This window comes from Phocoena phocoena, chromosome 6 (genome assembly GCF_963924675.1).
Source record: "Phocoena phocoena chromosome 6, mPhoPho1.1, whole genome shotgun sequence".
In the NCBI taxonomy this organism is placed as follows: Eukaryota; Metazoa; Chordata; class Mammalia; order Artiodactyla; family Phocoenidae; genus Phocoena; species Phocoena phocoena.
In genome coordinates this window covers 67,029,483-67,050,823 of record NC_089224.1, presented here as the reverse complement: position 1 = coordinate 67,050,823, position 21,341 = coordinate 67,029,483, and the positions used below count along the sequence as shown (strand labels likewise).

Below are 21,341 nucleotides of genomic sequence, written 5' to 3'. Positions count from 1 at the left end.
AGCCCTTCCCAGGACTCTGTGGTATTCTGTCCTCAGTTCTCAGACTTGACAAACCCCAGTGAGATAGCAGTGAAACCAGCGTCTCTCACACTTGACGGAGAAAGAAGTTGTGACAGAACAGAGACATTCAGAGCTGACAGTAAGTGAAGGATTCTCTTTCCTCTCTCTTCTCTATACCAAGCCACATCTTACCAAAAAATTCATGCCCCCCCAAATCCATTCCTGGGCTGTTAAACAAGCTGGCAGTTCATGCAGATGCCTCATAAAAACCAGAACATGAGGACCAAGGAAGAAGGTACTAAGACACTAAAGCTCTGGTTTAGGCATTTTCTTACTAGACTGGGTTCCAGGTAACTTTTAAAACTGACTGAGAGAGCAATACCAAAATGGCCCAACCGCAGACATTGTTGGGTCCTTTCTCAAAGACTCTTCTTTATCTGGGGCTGAGTCTATTAAATTATTTAGAAAAGTAAGCAGTGCTGGACTTAATTAGACAGACTCTTATTTGCTTACTAATCATCTCTTCCAGTTAATGCTGAGCTGACTTAGAGACCAGGTAAGTATAACCTAATTAAGGACTTGTATTTAAACTTCTCAAGTCACCCACATAATTCTCTTTGGGTTTTCCCTTGCTGTTTACTCAGCTTATTAGATCAGGTTGAGCCCCTTATTACAGTTTTTGTATAATTTAGAGAATTATCCCTGTACTTCATTTTCACACTTAGAGCTGTAACTGTTGAGTCAGCCGGGATGTAAGCCTTCTTTTCTGAGCATTACCAGAGAGTGTGTGAGAGAGAGTAGGTAAAACTGAGGAGATACTCAGGCGGGTGGGGAGACTGTCAGCTGCATGACATCTACAACCTTATAACTCTTAAAATGCTTTAGGATTAAATCTGATTTTTTAAAAATTATCTTTCTTTGCATTATGCAGATTTGATCTGGGAATCACTGACTGACATGCACAAAATACATTAAATAAATCCCAGTTCACAAAACAAAATAGCTAATCACTGGACTATAGCTAACTAAGAAGCTTTATATAGCATGGTATGGTTTTTGAGGGGTTTTGTAATTGCTCTGTTGCTTTCCAGTTGCCACCTTGAAATCTCTAGACCATTAGACTGGCAGTACCTTTGGAAAGCCTTTCTGAAGCTGGGAATAAAACTAGAATGTATCAATATCACTTAAACTTCTGATCTCAGTCACAGACCTATAGGGAAGGAAGAACCGACATTCCTCAAGAAACTCATCTTGTTCTAGAAAATTTTATACAAAAGCAATTCTGGCAGAAAATTCACAGAGTACCCCTGCAACTAGGTCATATGCGCAGTGAAGTTTTATATTATTTCTAAACCTTTAGCTTTGGCTTATCAGCATCCATCACCTGGAACCACCTGTTATCTAACATTGAAGAACCACAAAAACAATATAGAATAAATTACAATGGCATTTTCACTCCCAAAGTTTTGTAGGTCATCAAACTAGGAATCCAATAACAGTGACACCTTACATTTGCATCCCACATATTTTCTTTCTAGGGAAATTTTGCATACATTAAACCACCATAACATTTAAACATTTGGTGCAAAACCAACGGCTCCATGGTCTTGGAAAGCTGATATCAGCAAAATGGTCTCAGCAGTCTGATGCAACATATTCTCCTTGGCCACAACTTTAATTTAAAATACTCATTTAAAATGGGGCTACAGAGAATTAGAAAATGAAATGATGCTTGTCACAGATCTCAACAGAAAGGAAAATGGGACAAATTCCCACTACAGGCTTGGAAGAAAGGCATTGAAAATACTGTTAAAATAAATTTGGTTATTTCCCCAAATTAAAGATGGCTTCACAGTGAGAGTTAGAAAGATTTGTCATTTACCATTTCCTAGAGTGCAACCAGATTTATTGTTCTGTAAATATCTTCCCTTTTCATTTAAAAAGCTCGGCAAAATGATGTGAGTAAAAATTTAGGGCTGAAAATGTGAGAGTAATTATCAGAGACAAATTGCTCCACAGCAAGTCAAGATCAGAATACCAAAGGAAGATTATTATTATTTTAAATTAAACAACCCCAGCCTATTCTAAGTAGTGATGGCTGCTTCTCCACTTTCCAGCCTTCACCCGCCCTGGATGTTGTAAAGGGAAGGATACTGTCTGGTTTGTGACACCTCTCTACCAGTTCAATTTTAATGCAGTGAGGCCATAGTAAAGTTGAGTTCTACTTTGACAAGTGAATAGTAACATTTCTAATGATGATGCAGGTTAGAGTGGCTTTAGAAGAAACTGCAGTGAAATCACCTGCTAAACAAAAGTAAATTTAGCAACTGGAAAAAGCAAAAACTCAAGAGTTTTAGCTACCAAAGCCCTCTGCCATTCGAACAAAAGAAAAGCTCTAGTTTGCTCTTACAGTCTCACTTGCAAAATTTCATTTGTAAGTTTGTGGTTTGGAATTCAAAGTACGTGTTTTTGTGAAAATCATGCTTGTATGCATTGGCCTCCAAAGCACCTAAGAATAGATCAAATAGTACTATTTCAAGTAGAGCTAACTTCTGTTTTATACAGTACATTCTTTAGATGCTCCTCTGAATCTCATTAGCTCATCACACAGGCTTTCTGCTGCCAGCCAGGGGCACTAATGGTGGCAGTGCAGGCATGGGTAACTCATTTGAGCTCAATTTATTTCTAGAAATTAAAATTAAGGAGCTAAGGGCATGAGGGAGAAGGATAGGATAGGTAGCCAGACAGAGGTAACATTTCCCCTCTGGACAGGTACTTTTTATAACTTGCACCAGTCATTCGTCAGATAGCTCAGAGTTGAGAAACAAAGGGCTACTTTGAAGGGGACATTAAAGAGCTAACGGCAAGTTATCTGGATCCTGTTGTATGCAGAAGTCATTTATAATGTGAGTGCTTGCAACTCTTATCCAATTTACATATATTGATTTTTCTGCCGTTCCAGGCATTTCCCAGAATTTAATCTTTAGTGTTCGGTGTGGTGGTCAGGATCACCCTTATTTTACAAGAGAGGGTCTCAAACTGATCAAATGACTTACAGTGCCAGTACTGTAACTGTTGCTAGAGTGTGATGCCACACGTGATTGGGAAACCTGTAAATTGGAGCACACATCACCACATCAGAGTACTGCCCAGGTAACAAAATTTAATATACACATTAGGAAGATTTCTTGTTATTTGTAAGGTGATCCCTTGGCAATTAATGAGCTCACAAGTGGACAGTCAAAATTGCTTATCTTGACAACCAGAATAGCTCCTAATTTCAAATCACATTGACCTTTGAGCAGGAATTGATTAATTGCTCTGGGTACAACCATTTATGACCTTGAAGCTGCTGATTCAGCACCTGAGTTAACTGTTATATTACAAGCACTGGGAGAATTACTGAATAACCTGATTCTTATGGGTATAAGAATATAATTTAAAAACTGAAATCTCCAGGTAATCATAAAGTGTCATTTTATCCCGTAGTTTTAATTATCCTCTTATCCCTAAACTGTTTCCTTGAGCTGCTAAACAATAACATACAAAAAGTAACAAATTGATTCATTTAAATGCTTCCTTTTTTAAAAAATCTTTTATTCTCCAAGGGAAGGAAAAAATAAATCTAAAATAATGGCCAACATTAAAGGAACAGGGACACCCAGTATTTATGTTATTTATCAGTTTCTGGGTATCAGGGGTGGGCTGTCATTAATCATGTGTTCCTTTGTATAAGAATTAGTCCTGGTGAAAAAAAATTAGGTAGTTGAAATTGAGTAGCTTATCAGTGGCTGCACTTTCCTACTTCTCATGGCCTGAGTAATTTTCCATTATTTCCTCCATTCTTCTCTTTGATTTTTGTGTAAAATATTGAGTGTTCTTTCTTCCCTTGGACCCAGTGATAAACGCTAGACACACCACTTAGAATCTTTGGTCTGGGGAAGAATTGTAATCCTTGCTACTCCTGTGGTCCCTGGGGAGCTAGTTAGAAATGCAAAACCTCAAGTCCCACCTCATACCTACTGAATCAGAACCTGCATTTTTGAGGTCCCCTGGGTGAGTTTTGCATGTTAAAGTTTGAGAAGCACAGCTCAACCTAGAGTTTTCAGTGTAACAGTAGCATTAATAATGGGTTAGGTGAGTGGTTAATTACTAGATAACTAATTCTGACTCCCAGTCACTCACCTTCCCTGGGTCTCAGTGTCATCTGTAAAGCAGAAAAACTGAAATAGAGTATTTCTAGTTCCCATGATTGCTAAGATATTTCTAAACTCCCTTTTATTTCTAAGATTGTAACTACATCATAGCCAGTACTGAAAGGCTTATCCAAAATCGTAGGTCAGACCAAACATGATCCCTCCACTCAAAGATCTTGCAAATGGGAGATAAAACTGACACAAACAAGAAACAACAGGAAAAAAATATATATTAGACTGAGTTTGACTGAGAGTTATATTGAGTCAACATGAGCTTGCATTCCAAGGAGCAGTCAATAAGAGCCTTTGAAAGACAAGAATGGTTTATGTAGATGAAAGGGGAGGGACTGGGTTTTCTAGGACTTGGGGAATAACATTAGCCAAATACAGAGAGAAGCGGGGGAACACCTCTTAAATAAGTAGGGTAAGGCCAAATTGTGGGGACCGTGACAGGCAGAATGGGAGTTTATGTATGATGTAACTATTTGAATTGAGAAATAATATGATCAAAAAGGAATTGGGGAAAGAAATCTGCCTGTTGGTGTCTCATTGAGAACACAGGGTTAGAGGAACCAGTAGGACTGTTTCCACAACCCCAAATGACATCCTAATAAAGAACATTCTTATTTATTCTTAAAATAACAACTGAAGCAATAGAAGGAAAGGCCTGGATGAGAACACCATTTGAGAAATGGATCGTTAGGACTCGCAGACTGCTTGGTTGTAAGTGAAGGAAAAGGAGAAGTAAGGAGAGAGGAGGCATTTATGTTTTTGAGGTCAAGAGCAAGGACCTGGAGTCAGACAGACCTGGGGTGTGAATCCTGTCATCACCACTTAACAGCTGTTGAACTTACTGTTCTTTCCTGTCCCCCGTAAATGTGGATGCCACCAACCTCGTAATTGGGAGGAGTCCATGAAATGATGCATGTAAAGCACACAGTATGTATGTACCTGGAACACAAGGGATTTGATTGTAGGTTTGGGGTTTTTTCTCAGTAGTTAAGAAATTGAGAGTAGAGAGAAATATGCACAGAGAGCCTATGAGCAACATGACCTTACACAGGCCAGACCCTGAATACCTCTGTTTGTTCATCTGTAAGACAGAGAACCAGGGACAAGGTGATCTAAGGTCATTCATTCATTCCCCCACTGGAGCACTTATTAACTGAGTAACAAGTGTTTCGTGATCACCAGCAAGCTTTTCTTCGTTTTCTAGCTAGGAAAAAGATGAAGCTAGTTCAAAAGGAATTTTAACATATTCACTAGATTCGTTGGTCACTTTCCAGTGAACTGCTTACATGATCAGTAAATTGGGTTCCTTATTGGTAAGTTGTAACTTTAAAAGCCCCAAAGGGAATTATTTACCAAGTGAGACTTATTCCTAAAAATGCATTAAGATTATTATTACTAATTACCATAAATAATTGAACTCCATAATATGTTATTTTTTAATATTCTTTTTTTCTTTCTTTAATTTTATTTTGGCTGTGCCAGGTCTTAGTTGCGATGTGTGCAATATCTTCATTGCTAGCATGTGGAATCTTTAGTTGTGGCATGCGGGCTTCTTAGTTGTGGCATGTGAACTCTTAGTTGCAGCATGCATGTGGGATCTAGTTCCCCGACCAGGGATCAAACCCAGGCCCCCTGCTTTGGGAGTGTGGAGTCTTACCCACTAGATCACAGGGAAGTCCCCATGATATGTTATTTAGCTAGGTTACACATACTAAAATTATTACACAATCTCTGTAGTGATTTAGTATGATTGCCATATCTCTTCACATTGAGTTAATTAGTAATGTATGTGTGTCGGTTCCCAGACACTACCTGTGGCTCAGAATCTCACATTATTTACCTGGCTAAATGAAACGTGCAGGTAGGATTGCTCAGTGAGGCATCTTGAAGTTCCAAAAGCCATAATCACACTACTTTTCTTGTTTTTCAAAACATTTTACTATTCTCATGTAAGCCTTCTCTAATCATTGGGACTACAGCTTTACAGTTCTTCAGAAATTTTAGGAACCACTATCTAGGCTTGCAAGGGGATTTTAGAAGGATTTTTTAATTTTAGGAGGATTTTTATACTTTAGATGTTTTTCTATATTTAGAAGTGTAATTTATATCTCACCTTAGAAGAATATGGATTCTTATTTAGTTGGGGTTTTTTGAAGGAATAAGAAAGTGATACTGAAATAAAGTTACTGAATAATTTGAGAAGCAGTTTCTTAGCATCTTCCACAATGAACATTCTTGGTTTGTATAGTTTGGAAGCCTTGTGAGTCTCAGTTCTAGTTTATTTTACTAAATATCCCTTTCTAGAATTATTCAAAATGGTATAAATTTAATCTAGTAAAGCTACCAAATTTTAATTACTTAAGTAGCATAAGTTCAGTGTAGGGGCACAGAAAACACTTTATTCTTTTATTTTATAGCGTTCATTATACAGATAGCTTCCTTATAAACAGTCACTCAATGGATAATAAATATAACAATAGATAATTTTAAAAGCTTTTATTTAAGAAACCCTTGTGTTTGCTTCTACCACTGCAGTACCCTTTCTCCAGCCCCAAGGCTGGATGATAAATTGTCATCTCCTGCATAACCTTTTTTATTTATACATCCGAAAGCATATGTTTGTATGATTACATGCAAGTCTATTCTTTTTGTGGTTATGCAACTTCAACATTAATACTTCACAAATTCCAAAAAAAGCACATGTTGTTGTTGAAGATTTCTGCTGATATCTGAAAGTTCTTGCCCTCTACATGAGAGTTTGTGTACAAAATATGTGGTTCCCCACATTGTAAACTCTAGTTAAATTCTATTGATATAAGTAATATAATTCTTTTTTTTAACATCTTTATTGGAGTATAATTGCTTTGCAATGGTGTCTTAGTTTCTGCTGTATAACAGAGTGAATCAGCTGTATGTATACAGATATCCCCATATCCCCTCCCTCTTGCACCTCCCTCCCACCCTCCCTATCCCACCCCTCTAGGTGGTCACAAAGCACCGAGCTGATCTCCCTGTGCTATGCAACTGCTTCCCACTAGCTATTATATCACTTATTTTATACACTACCAAATGTAAAATAAGTGATATAATTCTTTTGATATAATGTACTTAGCTAAAATTGCCAACCTTTACTCTTTCCATTCTGGAATTGATTTTTGCCGAGTAGATTAAATCAATATAGAACCAGCTTGTTAGATTCTAACACTTCTTTGGATTTCTAGTATATATATATGAGAAACGTTAGCTCTTTTGTATTTCTTGATTATGCAGCTTAATTTATCAAGCTACTTTGATATTTTGTATGTCTGTGCCTCACATTTCTGCTAAATATATTTAAAATATACTTTAACAAAAGAATTGACATATAATTTTTAAGGTTTTTGCAACAGTGGGGTCTCCCCGATCCAAAAAATATTACAATAAATTGTCATCTCCTGCATAACCTTTTTTATTTATACATCCAAAAGCATATGTTTGTATGATTACATGCAAGTCTGTTCTTTTTGTGGTTATGTAACTTCAACATTAATACTTCACAAATTCCAAAAATTAAAACTTTTCTCTCCCACATAATATATAAACTTTAGAATGCTTTGACTCTAATTACTACTCCCTAATTTATATGCTATATTATCCAGTGCTTTAGTTCTATCCCTTTCCACCATATATTAGACACTATTATCATTTTATATTTTACAACCAGTGCTTTTTAAGATTTACCCTGTATGTGCTAATATCTTTGTTTACCGTTCTTTCTTGTATCTCAGATCATCCATCTGGGATCATGTAACTTCTGCCTGCTACATATATCTTAAAATTTCCTTCAGTGAAGTCTGCTAGAAGTAAATTCTCAGTTTTGGTAGTCTAAAAATGTCTATAATGTGCTCTCATTTTGGAAAGACATTTTTGCTGAATTCTACACTGACAGATAATTTCTCTTTGCAAATTGAAGACACTGTTCTGGCATCCATTGTTGCTGCTGAAAGTAAGCCATCAGTCTAATGACTGTTTCTTTGTAGGTAATCTGTCTTTTTCTAGCTCCTTTTGAAGGCTTTTCCCCCTACCCTTTGGTGTTCTCTATAAGGTATCTGTGCGTGGGGTTTCTTTTTATTTATCTTGCTTGGGATTCAGTGAGCTTCTTGAATCTGAGAATTAGTAATTCTGAGATATTCCCAACCAATATTTCTTCAAGTATTGCCTCTTCCACATTATCTCTTTTATTTCTATCTAGAATTCTGATTACGTCTTCTAAAATTCTCAAATTTTCTTCTATGTTTTCAATTCCTCTATTTTTCTAGGCTGCATCTGGCTTATTTCTCTGGATCTATAGTTAACATGTCTGATCTGTAGTTTCATTTATCCCCTGTATTTTTCATTTAAAATGTTATATTTTAATTTCTAGAAGTTCTTTTTTACTCTTTTTCAAATGTATGTGATCATTTTTTATAATCACTTGTTCTTTATTCATATGTTCAATTTTCTCATTTATGTTTTTTAACATATTAAATGTAACTATTTCATATTCTCTCTCTGAACATTTCAGTATCTTTGAGGATCTTCTGCTATCCATTGTCTTTTGGTTCTCATTCATGTTGCTTTACTTCCTTTTGTAATTTTATTTTTTTACAATGAAATGCTTATTTTCCCATGGGAATTATTTGAGACCTGGATTGATGATGTATTCCTCCACAGAGAATTTGCATTTACTTCTGAGAGTTATCTGGAGCCATTACCCCACCAGCACCATCTTATATTAAATACTCTGATGTTTCTCAAACCACACTGAGAGTGTGAATGTGGACCAGAACCTGTATGAGGACCCACTTTTGTTTATAAATAACCAGAGGAGAATTTTTTTTTCCCATCTGCTGAGAATCAAGGTTGAGGCAGGCAAGTTTCCTTGCTCTATTCTTCTGACCATCAGCCTTATTTATTTTTCTTCCTTACACTTGAGAGTGGAGCCCTTTGAAGTATCCCAGCTTTATGTGGGGTCTCTCCTTAGGCACCCCCATACTGCATTAAGCTACCAAAGCAGATGCTCATGGTCCTCCAGGATTCAGGAGAAAGCCTCAAGGCCAAAGCTTGCTTTGGTATTTCCTTAGCTCCTGAGATTCCAGCTTCTACTTTGTTTAGGTATCTGAATATTCTCTCTTTTCATGCCAGCTCAGCAATACATTTCAAAAGGCTTTCAGGTGCATTTGCCCAATATTCTAGTTGTTTCCAGCTAGAAATGGAATATTTATATAATTAAAGACCTAAATGAGTATGTGTGTGTGTATATATATATATATATATATATATATATATATATATAGTTATATAGATGTTTATCATTATATGTATTTATAGCATTTTATTTATATATACTTATCATAACTTTATTTCCAGTTGCATCTGGTAATACCTTGGTATCTGCTATGCACTTCAATTTTTTTCAACTATTCTACAAAAATAATTGGAATGACTTCTGTCACTTTTCTTTGAAAGATAAAGAAAACATTTGGTATGCAGTTATTTTTAGATTTAAATAAATATAATCAGCTGTTACCATATTTTAAAGTTCTTGTTACATTATGTAGAACTGTAGAATTTTTCAAAACCTCTCAAAATAATAGGGTCACAGAAACAGTCATATCTAGGTCCAGTTGGTATAGAGGGATTATTTATATTGAAAATGTTAGCAACATTTGAACTGTTGCACAGATTTTAAGGTTGGTAAAATATAAATACGATTTCCTTTGAGCAAAGAACCCATCCCAGGGAAAGTTGTGTTTACACTGCATTTTAGAAAGTTAAATAATTTAAAAATTTGTAGTCATTCAGAATTTCAAGTAAACCTTTTAAAATGGTGAATCCCTTTGTCTAGAAGGCTCTTTTGGTAAAGCAATTGATTTGCCCCTTTTAAAAAATCTAGTTTTTATAAGACGTTTTCTTCAAGTAACTATACATATCATTGCAATCAGTAAAGATAAGCAGCCACAGTCAGCCCTGCCCTGTCTCCCTAATCAATGGTCGTCCTTCTTCTAGTACGTACGAGTATCTTTCGATACAAAACCTGATCTCCTCCTACACCTGATGACCAAGGAATGGCAGTTGGAGCTTCCCAAGCTTCTCATCTCAGTTCATGGGGGCCTACAGAACTTTGAACTCCAGCCAAAACTCAAGCAAGTCTTTGGGAAAGGTCTCATCAAAGCAGCCATGACAACTGGAGCATGGATATTCACTGGAGGTGTTAACACAGGTAATTGGAAGTGGGACAGAGAAGGACAACATAAGGCCACGAGAATGTTGTGACTAAGGTCATTTTCTCCTGAGGTTAAATATATTTACATTCCCCCACCTCAGCCCCTACACCTGTGTGTCCACACCTGCTGGTTATTGCTCCTTTCACTGAGTCTCTCTCCTTCCTCTACCTAAATGATAACTGTACTGTCATTTCTCAACCAAGAAGAATTATTTACACTTAAGAAACAGATTGGGATATTTAATACTCGACTACAGAATTTATAAACACCACTAGTGGAATTTCACAGGATATTTTCAATACCTCAATTTGACAAATAGGCATCCAGTAATTTTTTAAGGAATAACTTTTGCTGTAAATTGGAGACTCTGTTCTTTAAGTGATTTTAAGTTTGATGCAAATAGCTTTAGAGTTTGCAGAATGCCCTTTCCATCTGGGGTGACAGCAAAGTCTGGAGTAACACGTGTTTACTATTTAAAGTATTTCATTGAATCAACTCTGCACCAACAGAAGACACACCCCACTCTGAACTCCGAGCAGTTTTTTCTACCTGCCAAATGAGTTTCTATATTGTGATCCAGGCAGGCTGTCAAATCAATTCTTACAAACCCACTTAGAGTTAAGTGCTTATCTGCAGAGCATTAGGAATGTGCAGCAGATAATGGAATGGATGCCGTAAATGTTTTGATATATTTCCCCAGCCTGAGTCAGAAGAGCCAATTGGAAGAGACAGGTAATGCTGCAGTAAATTAATTCAGACTTGTTTCAAGACTCAAAGTCTGCACACGTGGACACATTTGAAGTTAGTGGGACATGCTGAACATAACCCTGGACCAACTAGTTTTAAATAAAATGTATCTCAATGTTGTTTATTCATTTGTTTGTAGTTTAGATGATGTCTGAGTGAGACCTGCACTCAGAATTCTCCTCCATACCTAGAAGTTGTGAACATTCAGCTCACAACAATATAGGTTCATTTACACAGCGAAATCTGCATATTGGCCGTGCCCATCGTTGTCATGTGAAACCCTGACTCAGTCTGTATAGTGACATGATCTTAGAATGACCTGCTCAGCCGGCTCTTTACTGTTTACTTTGTGATGATCAAATATCTACAGAGCAGTTTTCTTTCGTGGCTGTTCAGGCTTTAAGCTCCAACTTTAACTCACAGTTTAACAGGCATCATTCGCCTATAATTATTCAGTCTTTTGCTTTCCTGGCATAACCTGCATCTCCTGTGGAGATCAACTCAAAGGTTTCTAAAAGAAATGCTTACCAATCTTCTGTTTGGGGGAACTTGGAACATTGTTTATTGTTTTTCTTCTTTTGTGAAATGCATCCAATATCAAAGGAAGAATTAACAGCGTAAATGTTGTAAACCAAAGAGTTCACCTCTGCCTCTCTCCAGGCATAGCGTTCAATCCAACACTCAAAGTGTGTTCGATTGAACACTCAGCTTGGGTAAAAGGTGAAGGTGGAATTGTGGCAGATGGAGGGAGGGGCTACCATGAAGTTAACCTTCTTGTCCAGGACTGGACCCCAAATGAGTTTTGCATATAAATAGGAAAAAACTTAACACTAATATTCACACCTTTACTCTTGTATTTGGTTTTCTTTATCAGTACTTTCTCTTAGAAGATCCATAGATGAGATAGTAAGTGAAATTGATATGCTTCCCAATGCTCCCAGCACAGCTCCGCATGGATTCGTGGCTATTTACACTACTCTGTTATTTGATTTTTTTTAAAGGAGGCTCTTTCTGTTTGATCTTATGAATATTTCAGAATTGAGTTGTTCACACATGTCTGTTGTCTCCTGTGATTAAATTGCCTGGTGTGTTTTGTGTGCTTAGTTAGTTCAGTGGTGCCCAGTTCCTGAGCCCTCGCTCTGTGCTGGCACCTGAAGAGAGTAAGACGCTGATCTCCAACCTTCCCCTAAATGAGTTTACTCTGAGCAGAGACATCCTCACATGTGATTATGAACCAAAGAAGAATATGTTCAGTGACATACTGAACTATTCAAAATATACAAACTGCAACCCTGTTCAAATGGAGAAGAAATCAAATTCAACTCAGCTTTCATATAGGAGATGGAACTAGGTGTGAGTTTTTCCTTGAAGAATGGGTGGAATTTTCCTTAAAGTATAAATGGAAGCATCTTTTCTTAGAGAATGTATTTTATATCTTCTATAAAAATGATCACTTGAGAGAGAAGTTAAAAGATTAGAAGTTATATCTTATTTAAATGGTTTATTAAAAGATAAAAGGTAGTTCCCTACCATCTTGTAAACTGAATTTTCTCACTCTTAACTATGGTGAGGAAAGGCGTGGTGATGGGAAGGCCATCATGACAGAAGAGGAAAATAATTAGAATGATGTCTAAAAAGGTGTATTTATGTATTTTTAACATAAATTTTCCACAGAATATGTCAACATTTTCTTTACAAGCAGGGTCTCCACATTATGTGTCCATAAATAAGAAGTTGAAATCAAGATTAACAAAATCTGAGCTAAGTAATTACAATATTTGCTGACTCTAACTCATACACAAACTGTGGTATAGATTTAATATAATATTATTTATGATGCTTTTTATAGGATATTGTCACGGTATTAGTACTTAGTCATAGTAACATGTCATTATACTTATAATACAAGAAAAGATTCTCTAAGTTTAAAGTATCGTATTTATTCTTTTTTTATAAATGAAGTTTTATTATTATTTTGGCCACGTGGCTTGCAGGATCTTAGTTCCCTGACCAGGGATCGAACCCATGGCCCTTGCAGTGGAAGTGCAGAGCCCTAACCACTGGACCACCAGGGAAGTCCTGTATTTATTTTTTTTATAGATATTGTATACATCTTTTTTTCCATATGAGATAGAATAAGAAATGTATTACTAGAGTTCATATACAAGTCCAGCAAATGTATCTGGCATTAGAGCTGCAAGTTTATGTTCTCTCCTGAACACGTGTAGTTCGTGTAGAAATGTGTCAAAACTTTATATTCAGTGCATTTAATCTTAGGAAAAACAGCTACCACAATTTCCTTTAGATCAATGGAAAGTAATTGCTTTAAAAGGCAAGAGTAATACTTCTCTTTTTCCTCTTAGGTGTTATTCGTCATGTTGGAGATGCCTTGAAGGATCATGCATCTAAGTCTCGAGGGAAGATATGTACCATAGGTATCGCCCCTTGGGGAATTGTGGAAAACCAGGAGGACCTGATTGGAAGAGATGTAAGTCCTGGGAGCTCCCTGTATGTGACTTCTCATAGAGGTGATATCAAAAGAGTAAAATAAAATTAGAATTCAAACTTTGCATACTGGATTACTCTGGCAGTCCCCACCTCCCAAAATGAAACTGATGTTAGGAATAGTTATGGGAGACTATTTATTTTCCAGAATCTATCTATGTGAAGTCCGTGTCAGTTCTTAGGATTAGGAAAGGTCCTAAGTAAGACTTATCAACTACCCTCTTGGTTTGAATCAAGCAATGGTCTTTTATCACCCATCAAATTTTGTAAGTGTTCTTGGCACAGTTATGTGAAGATTAATTAACAGCATGAATTCATTGACTGATACATAAAATGAGGACTTTCCTCATCCCAGGTCTCCAACTTCTTTATTTGAGTGCCCTTCACCTAGGACAGGAGGCTACAGAGGGAGATTCTTTCCATTCAAACTTGTGGCTTCCCTGGTTGGCCTTTCTTTTGCTAAATGCTTGGGTGAGGAGTGGCACAGTTGGGATCTTTATTTCCTGCTCTGGAGCTACTCAGAAGCCCTTGACCAAACTCAGCAGGTTGTTAACCTCTCTTTCCTGTTCTGATGTCAGGAGCCACACACTGACCAATCAATCAACAGTTTTGCCAGAGAGAATTTGGTCCTATTTTTTCTGAGCCACTGTCTTATTTCCAGGGTCTCTTTTTCGTTTGTTTAAAACCACAAACAGGTCATTCCCCACCTACCTTCTAGGGTTTTTCTCTCCTACTAACAACCAGACTTTTTCCCCTATGTAATACTTTCCAAAATTCCACTGGTATGAGTTAGACTGTGTACACAGATTGCCATGCATTATTTATTTCTTTTGTCCCCAGTAATTTTAGCAATTAATTATTTATCAATGCTTCTCTATATCAGATCAATACAATCCTCCATTCCCAATCAAGGCCTGGCATAGAGTAATAAATGTGCTTCGCAGTTCTCTCTAAGTAACATGAAGTCTGTCTGAGTCAAAAAAAAAAAAAAAAAAAAAAAATTTTTTTTTTTTAATCAAACTGGTCCTAAACTGCTTCTTCTATTGTGTTGCAGTATAATGAAACCATCTTATTTCAGTGCAACACAGTAAGTGCAATTTTTAAAAATGCAATGCAAAATACTTTGAATTTAAAAATCAAAGATCATGAAATGGAAGCAGTAAATAAACACTCTTTGAATCCTTCAGAACTTTATTTAAGTGATAAATAACTTTATTTTAAGTGATAAGAAATGTCCATATCTATGCTACCAAATTACATGTAGAAACACGAATTTATCCAGAATATGTAGAATAAGGAATGAGATAGTTTTATCAGTGTAATATTCTCTTAACTAAAATGTACTTGCTGTTTTGTATCATACAAAAATTGAATATCTCAAGCAGCAATTCCCAAAGTGTTATGTTGGCAGAACCGACTGGAAAAGTAATACTAATTTTTTCAAAGTATCTGGGACTAGTCTTTGATGGAATGTATTTGGGTTAATATTTGCCTTAGATTCCAAGTTGGCTTTTAAGTATATATCAGTTGCGAACTAGAACAAATACAGTTCTTAAAGAATTAGAATATGCTAAAATGCCCCCTAATACCAAGAGCATCTAATAGTTCATTTTATTAACAAATGAATTAACTATTTAAAATGTCGTGATGATTCAGAAGTCATTTTTAAATGTTCATAGTTTCAGCATCTCTCTTGTAAACCTGAGTTGTTATTATTCAATTTTGTGGGGGGAAAACCGTTCTGGAACTTTCTCATGCAGATGAACTATGAATAAATGAAGGCTGATTATTTCTTTATTCAAGATAGAGTAACCATATAATTACCTCAGTTGCCTAATCATTTGCAGAGAATGCTGGCCTACTGCCTTTCTGTGTCATTTTGTTTGTCTTGTATTTCTGTATGATTGTGGAAAGACAATACTTATATTGTATTTACTTGCCTTGCTGGGTTGGGTGAATCACCCCTAATTCATTTTCCTCCAATTCTAGCTTTTTTTCTCTGCTTTCACCTCCTCATGTGCTCCTCTTTTTCATTCTTCTTTTCTTTCTCCCTGTATTTCTTACCTGTTCTATGCCAATAGGAACTTACATATGCCTTTGCCAACGGGACTTACTTACATTGTCTGATTTCAAAACTAGTCTTGATCCAAGTTCAGGGAGCCGAAAAAGCCACTTATAAGTTCAATAAAATGTGCACATTCATTGTCCCTGCTCACAGGGGTCTAATAAAGGCAAGCCATGGCTCACAAAGATCCAAGTGAACTTGTGGAGAGACCGAGAAGAGGAAGTAAAATTGGCAGGTTGTAGAGAGCACAGGAAAAACAATTGTATTTTCATTTTTTAGTAAATCTTTGACCAAGATCTATTGAATTTCAACCACTCTGGCATGCTTTTCCCCCAAAATTGGGAAACCACAATACACATAGGACTTCTCAGACTCTTATATAATAAGAGTTTGTTTTTCAAGTTGTAAATTATTTGGAGCAAAAGTGCTGTTTTTTGTGAGTTTTTTTTAATTTAATTTTTTTTTTTAATCTGTGTACTGACCTATTTAGGTGATTCACTTTCCAATCGTGATTTTCTCTTTCCTATAGATTCTTTCCTCTTTTCTATTTATTTATTTATTTATTTAGCTGCACCACGTGGCTTGTGGGATCTCAGTTCTCTGTCCAGGGATTGAACCCAGGCCCTCGGCAGTGAAAGCAAAGAGTCCTAACCACTGGACTGCCAGGGAATTCCCAAAAGTGCTGTTTTTGATATACAGGATTTATGACATAGTTTGAGGGACATTTAAATATGTGTTTATTATTCTAATGTATAATTTAAATGATAATTTAAAAGGAATATGATGTTAGGCTGTCATAAAAAGAAATATTTGAATGAAATATGTAGTCACTGGTAAAAATCTCCCTAAAATTCATTAAAACAGAAGTGTTGTCTGGTAAGCTTCTTAAGTAGTTACAATAATTTCCATAGCTAGCTTGATTTAATACCTTCTATCCTTTTTCTTCCATTTTATATAAACAAACACACATGTAATAAACATCAAAAAGGAAACCTTACAGGATCAGACATCAGGTAGCAGAGAAAAACAACCAACATATTATTAAAAATCCTGACCACTTCAGAATTCTATCAAAATGCAATCATTTGAAAAAATAGGATTGTTGCATTTTTGGTCAAGTCTGTGTCTATGTTCCAGAATAAGATTGAAGTGGCACAAAGTAAATGTCAAGGGAAATCCAGGAAATTTACTTGAAATAAATAAAAAAATAAGGATAAAAGAAAGGCTCTATATCTTATGCCAGATATTTTATTACAGTAGATTTATATCCAAACCAATAGAAAATATAGATCATTTTATTTCTGTGGGGCTGGCTCTCAGATGAGCACTTTTAGAAGCTGAAAATTCAAGTACTACTAGAGTTATTTTATTGATAGAAGTAGTAGACATCACAGTTGCTATTCATCTTAGAATTTGAATATACCTTTGGAATGACACCATAAAGGCAAATACTAGCCCTAAAAATAAAGAAGAAAGATTAATTTGTCCTAGGGTGTGCTTCTAGATATTCTGAAAAATGTACTTCCCTTCAAATCTGATCTCTTAACTAGACTTTAAAGATATAAGGCATGTATCTTTGGATTCTGAGTTCAACTTAGAGCCACACACATAGTAGGTACTCAATAAATATTGAGGAGATGGATTGACCATGATGAAATTCAGGCTTCAGGGAAAATAAACATTATGGAAAAAATATAATGATAAATTATATCTGGTTCACAACTTTACCACAACTTAACCTCTACTCGTATTACAGAGCTTGATCATACTATAGTAACTATAGTCGAGGGATTTTTTAACCAAGTATCTGAATATAAAACTATTTTCTTATGTAGCAGCTCAAGTTGGGAGGTGGATGGTGAAGCCTCTACACATTGGGGATGGAGACAAAGAAATGTGGAATGAGAAGAGGCTCTTCTGTAACCCCTTTGAAAGATGCATGATCCTCCCAACTCAGTGATAGAACTAGCCTTGATTCTTTAAATTTAAATACCTTCAACTCTGTTTAACCAAATCTTTCAATTAATAGTTAAAAACAACAGACTTTGGTGAAGAATAATGCTATGAATACTGAGATAGTAACAATCTTTTGCCCTGCCATTAGACCTGAAAACGAATATTGTTCAGCTCTTAAGGTTAACTCTACCTCTGTGATGTCTCCATATTATTCCTACTGCTGTTCTCTTCTATGGCAACCCATAATCCTGTACTTCCATCAAACTAAGCTCAAGGCTCCCTTCCACCAAGACAGCTTCCCTGACTTCACCCACAATATCGTATGCCTGATGGTAGTTCTCCCACAACTGTCTTTTTCCCCAACTTAATTAAAAACTCCTCAAAAATAGGGATTAAATTGTTTTCTTTGTTTGATGGTAACCACTAACATAATACTTTGCATGAACATAAGGCCTTGACATGTCACTTAAACTCTATAAGATTTGATTTCTTCATCTCTAAGTTGAAAAACATTTGCTCTATTTTATACAACTTCGATGAGCATAATCATAATAGGAATTGTAATTTATTGAGCTCGTATTTGAGGAAGCTCTCTGTGATTGTATATATTAGCCTGCTGAGATATGTTTTATTCCATAAAAAAAAAAAAAAAAAAAAAAACTAAGCCAAGATCCACTGTCTCCAAAGCCCGTACTCTTAACTAGTATTGGGTTGGCCAAAAAGTTCATTCGGGGTTTCCCATAAAATCTTATGGGAAACCCCGAATGAACTTTTTGGCCAACCCAATAGTATGCCAAGTGATATATAAGAAAATATTTAATGATATTATGTTTTTATTGTTAGTTGAGATACTGGCAGATATCTTATGCCTGTAAATTAAACTCAAAAGTAGACTCAATGAGAGTGACCTGAGCCCTTTTCTTTGTCCCTAAATACTCTCAATCTGGAATGATGATTATGAAAGTGTCACCAGTGTTAAGTCAAGAAAGAAATTCCAATGAACTGTGATTTTTATATGACTCATTTCAGACTTAGATTCTTGCTTTAGAAAACAATCTGACCAGAATTGTTTCAAGTAATTGAACAGTTTCTGAAGCCTTTATGATTTGTCTTTTCCCAAATTTAGATTAACAAAACACATGGCAAATGAAAAATCTAGGCATGATCACAAGAAAAAGCACTTTTCATTTTAGCCTGGGGATGAAAACACAAGGTAGATTTCCAAAGCATCATCTTATGTGGTTATTAAATTACCTTGACGTTCAATATCTTCTGTCTTCCCTAAGGTATAGATATATTCTCAGAATTTTATAACCTTTAAGAGTTGTTACATTTAATTGGCAAATGTTCTTTTGATGTCATTTTTATATTTTAAGCCAAGAAAAATCAAGTTTAATAATGCAATTGATAATTCTAGTGTCATTTTCAACTCAGTACATTTTTCATTTACTTCAGATGCAAGCCAAATGTGACTTCATACTGTAAGCTCAGAAAACCTCCCAGGAGTGTTATTACATGGAGTTTATTAGACTTCTATGACTAGGTTAGATACGATATATTCAGAGGATGTGAGAGGAGAAGTTGAGACAGGGAGACCCACCCAAGTCTTTACAGTCATGAAGGAGCCAATGCTAGCTAAACCTGGACCACACTCAGGTTCAGGGCTACATTCAGTTGCATGGGTAATACAGTTTCAGTAAACACAGTGTTGAGTTTGGATTTGGACATGTTGATTTCAAAGTTCCTTTGAAATATCTATGTGAAAATGTCCAGCAGGATAGTGAGAAAGATCTGGTTACCCGCTTAGATTCAGAAGATGTCTGCATATAGATGATAATTAAAGCCACTGCAGTGGATGGATCACTACATACAGCAGAGTATGTAGAGTGATGAAAAGGAGGGCCTGATGGTATCCCGGATCCTGGTGATAGCCAATATTTAACGGTTGAGCAGAGGAAAAGCAGCCTGCGAAGGAGACCAGAGAAAGGGCTAAGAGGGAGGAGCAAAACCAGAGAGTGTTTTAGAAGCCAAGGGAAGACTGTGTTTTAGAAGGACTGAGTGAAGGGCAATGCCAAGTACAACTGAGAGTCTAAGGGAGAGAAGGACTTAGAAGTGTTCATCGAGTTGATCAAGACAGACATCATTGGTATCACTGGTCAGAGCTGTTTCAGAAGCATGATGGAGGATCAAGCCATATTTCAATGGGTTGAGGAGGAAAAAAAGAAGTAGAGATGGCAAGTAGAAACTACCTTTTAGAGGTTTGTCTGGGATGCAGAGAAGGGACATGAGTAGCCAAAGGGAGCCATAATTTGAGGGATTTTTTTCTTCAAGATTGGAGAGACCTGAGTTTGTTTATAAGTTTATGGTAGAAATGGAGTTAGGGTTGGAGAGGAGATAATTAATGAAATAAGTCCTAGAGTGGCCCTGAGGTGATGGGGTCCAGAGCTAAAGGGGAGATTAACCACCTGTACCCTTGTAACCGAAGGAGACGACGAAAGAATATGTAGGCAGAGTTGATGGCAGGATTTTGAAGTTTAGCTGGAGGTTTATCATTTATCACTGAAATAATAATAACAATGATAATATCAACACAATTGTAGAGTTTAATAAGTATCGGCATCCATCTAAGCACTTTACACAGATAGTCATTTAATCCTCATAATGGCACTCAGAAGTTGCTATTTTTAGTATCACTATCATCCTTCCCATTTTTTTTTTTTTCATCCTTCCCATTTTACTGATGGTGAAACTAAACACAATGAGATTAAGTAACTTGCCCAATGTTATATAACTAATAAATTATGTAGCTGGGATGTAAACCTAGGCCATCCAGTTCCCCAGATCATTCTTACCTATTATGCAATATTACTTCTCCATATAAGAGCAACTGTCATTTTTTTAAGTTCATATGTGGATCATTTCATGAGTTTTATATCTCATTGAATCCTAAAAATGACTCAGTGAGGTAGTTATAATCATTATTAATCTCCATTTACAAATGGAGACACTGAGACCAGAAGGTAAATAACCTGCCTTGGGTCATCCAGCTGGCAAATGTGTAAACACAGGAGTCAGATCATCTGCCAAATGAGGAGAGATAGTGTTTGGGGTCAGACGTATGAGGAACGTGGAGGATGGTAGTCATAGCCCCAGTGTAGAATAGGAAGCAGACCTGATCAGAGCCTAGGGATGGAATGCCAGGCAGCTTAGAGGACCAGAATGGGGCAGAATGGAGGTCATGAAATTATGATGCATCAGTGAATCCAGAGTAGAGGGAAGAGAATATGTTTTGAAGTCTCCAAGAAGATAATAATAATGCAGTATTATATTAGTTATCTATCACCATATAACAGATTACCCCAAAACTTAACGACTTTAAACATTCATTATATCACCGTTTCTGCGGATCAGGAATTTGTGAGTGGCTTAGCTGGGTAGTTCTGGCTTGGGGTCTCTCATAAGGTCACAGTCAGGATGTCAGTTGGGGCTGCATCATCTGAAGGATTGAATGGGGTTACAGTACCTTCTTCCAAGATGACTCACTCACGTGGCTATTGGGAGGAGTTTTCACCATGTGGATCTCTCCAGGAGGCTGCCTTATTAACATGGCAACTG

The 21,341-nt window shown here is 36.4% G+C and overlaps 1 protein-coding gene across 14 annotated transcripts in view; it reads left to right on the top strand.

Moving 5' to 3' along the window:
• Positions 1-21,341, top strand: part of TRPM3 (transient receptor potential cation channel subfamily M member 3) — a 787,839-nt gene that overhangs the window by 538,585 nt on the left and 227,913 nt on the right. For all 14 annotated transcript variants that reach the window (XM_065879762.1, XM_065879761.1, XM_065879759.1 and 11 more), the window contains exons 4-5: positions 10,236-10,449; positions 13,564-13,688. In XM_065879762.1, the coding sequence (XP_065735834.1) occupies positions 10,236-10,449; positions 13,564-13,688 (339 nt within the window). The remainder of the gene's footprint in view (positions 1-10,235; positions 10,450-13,563; positions 13,689-21,341) is intronic.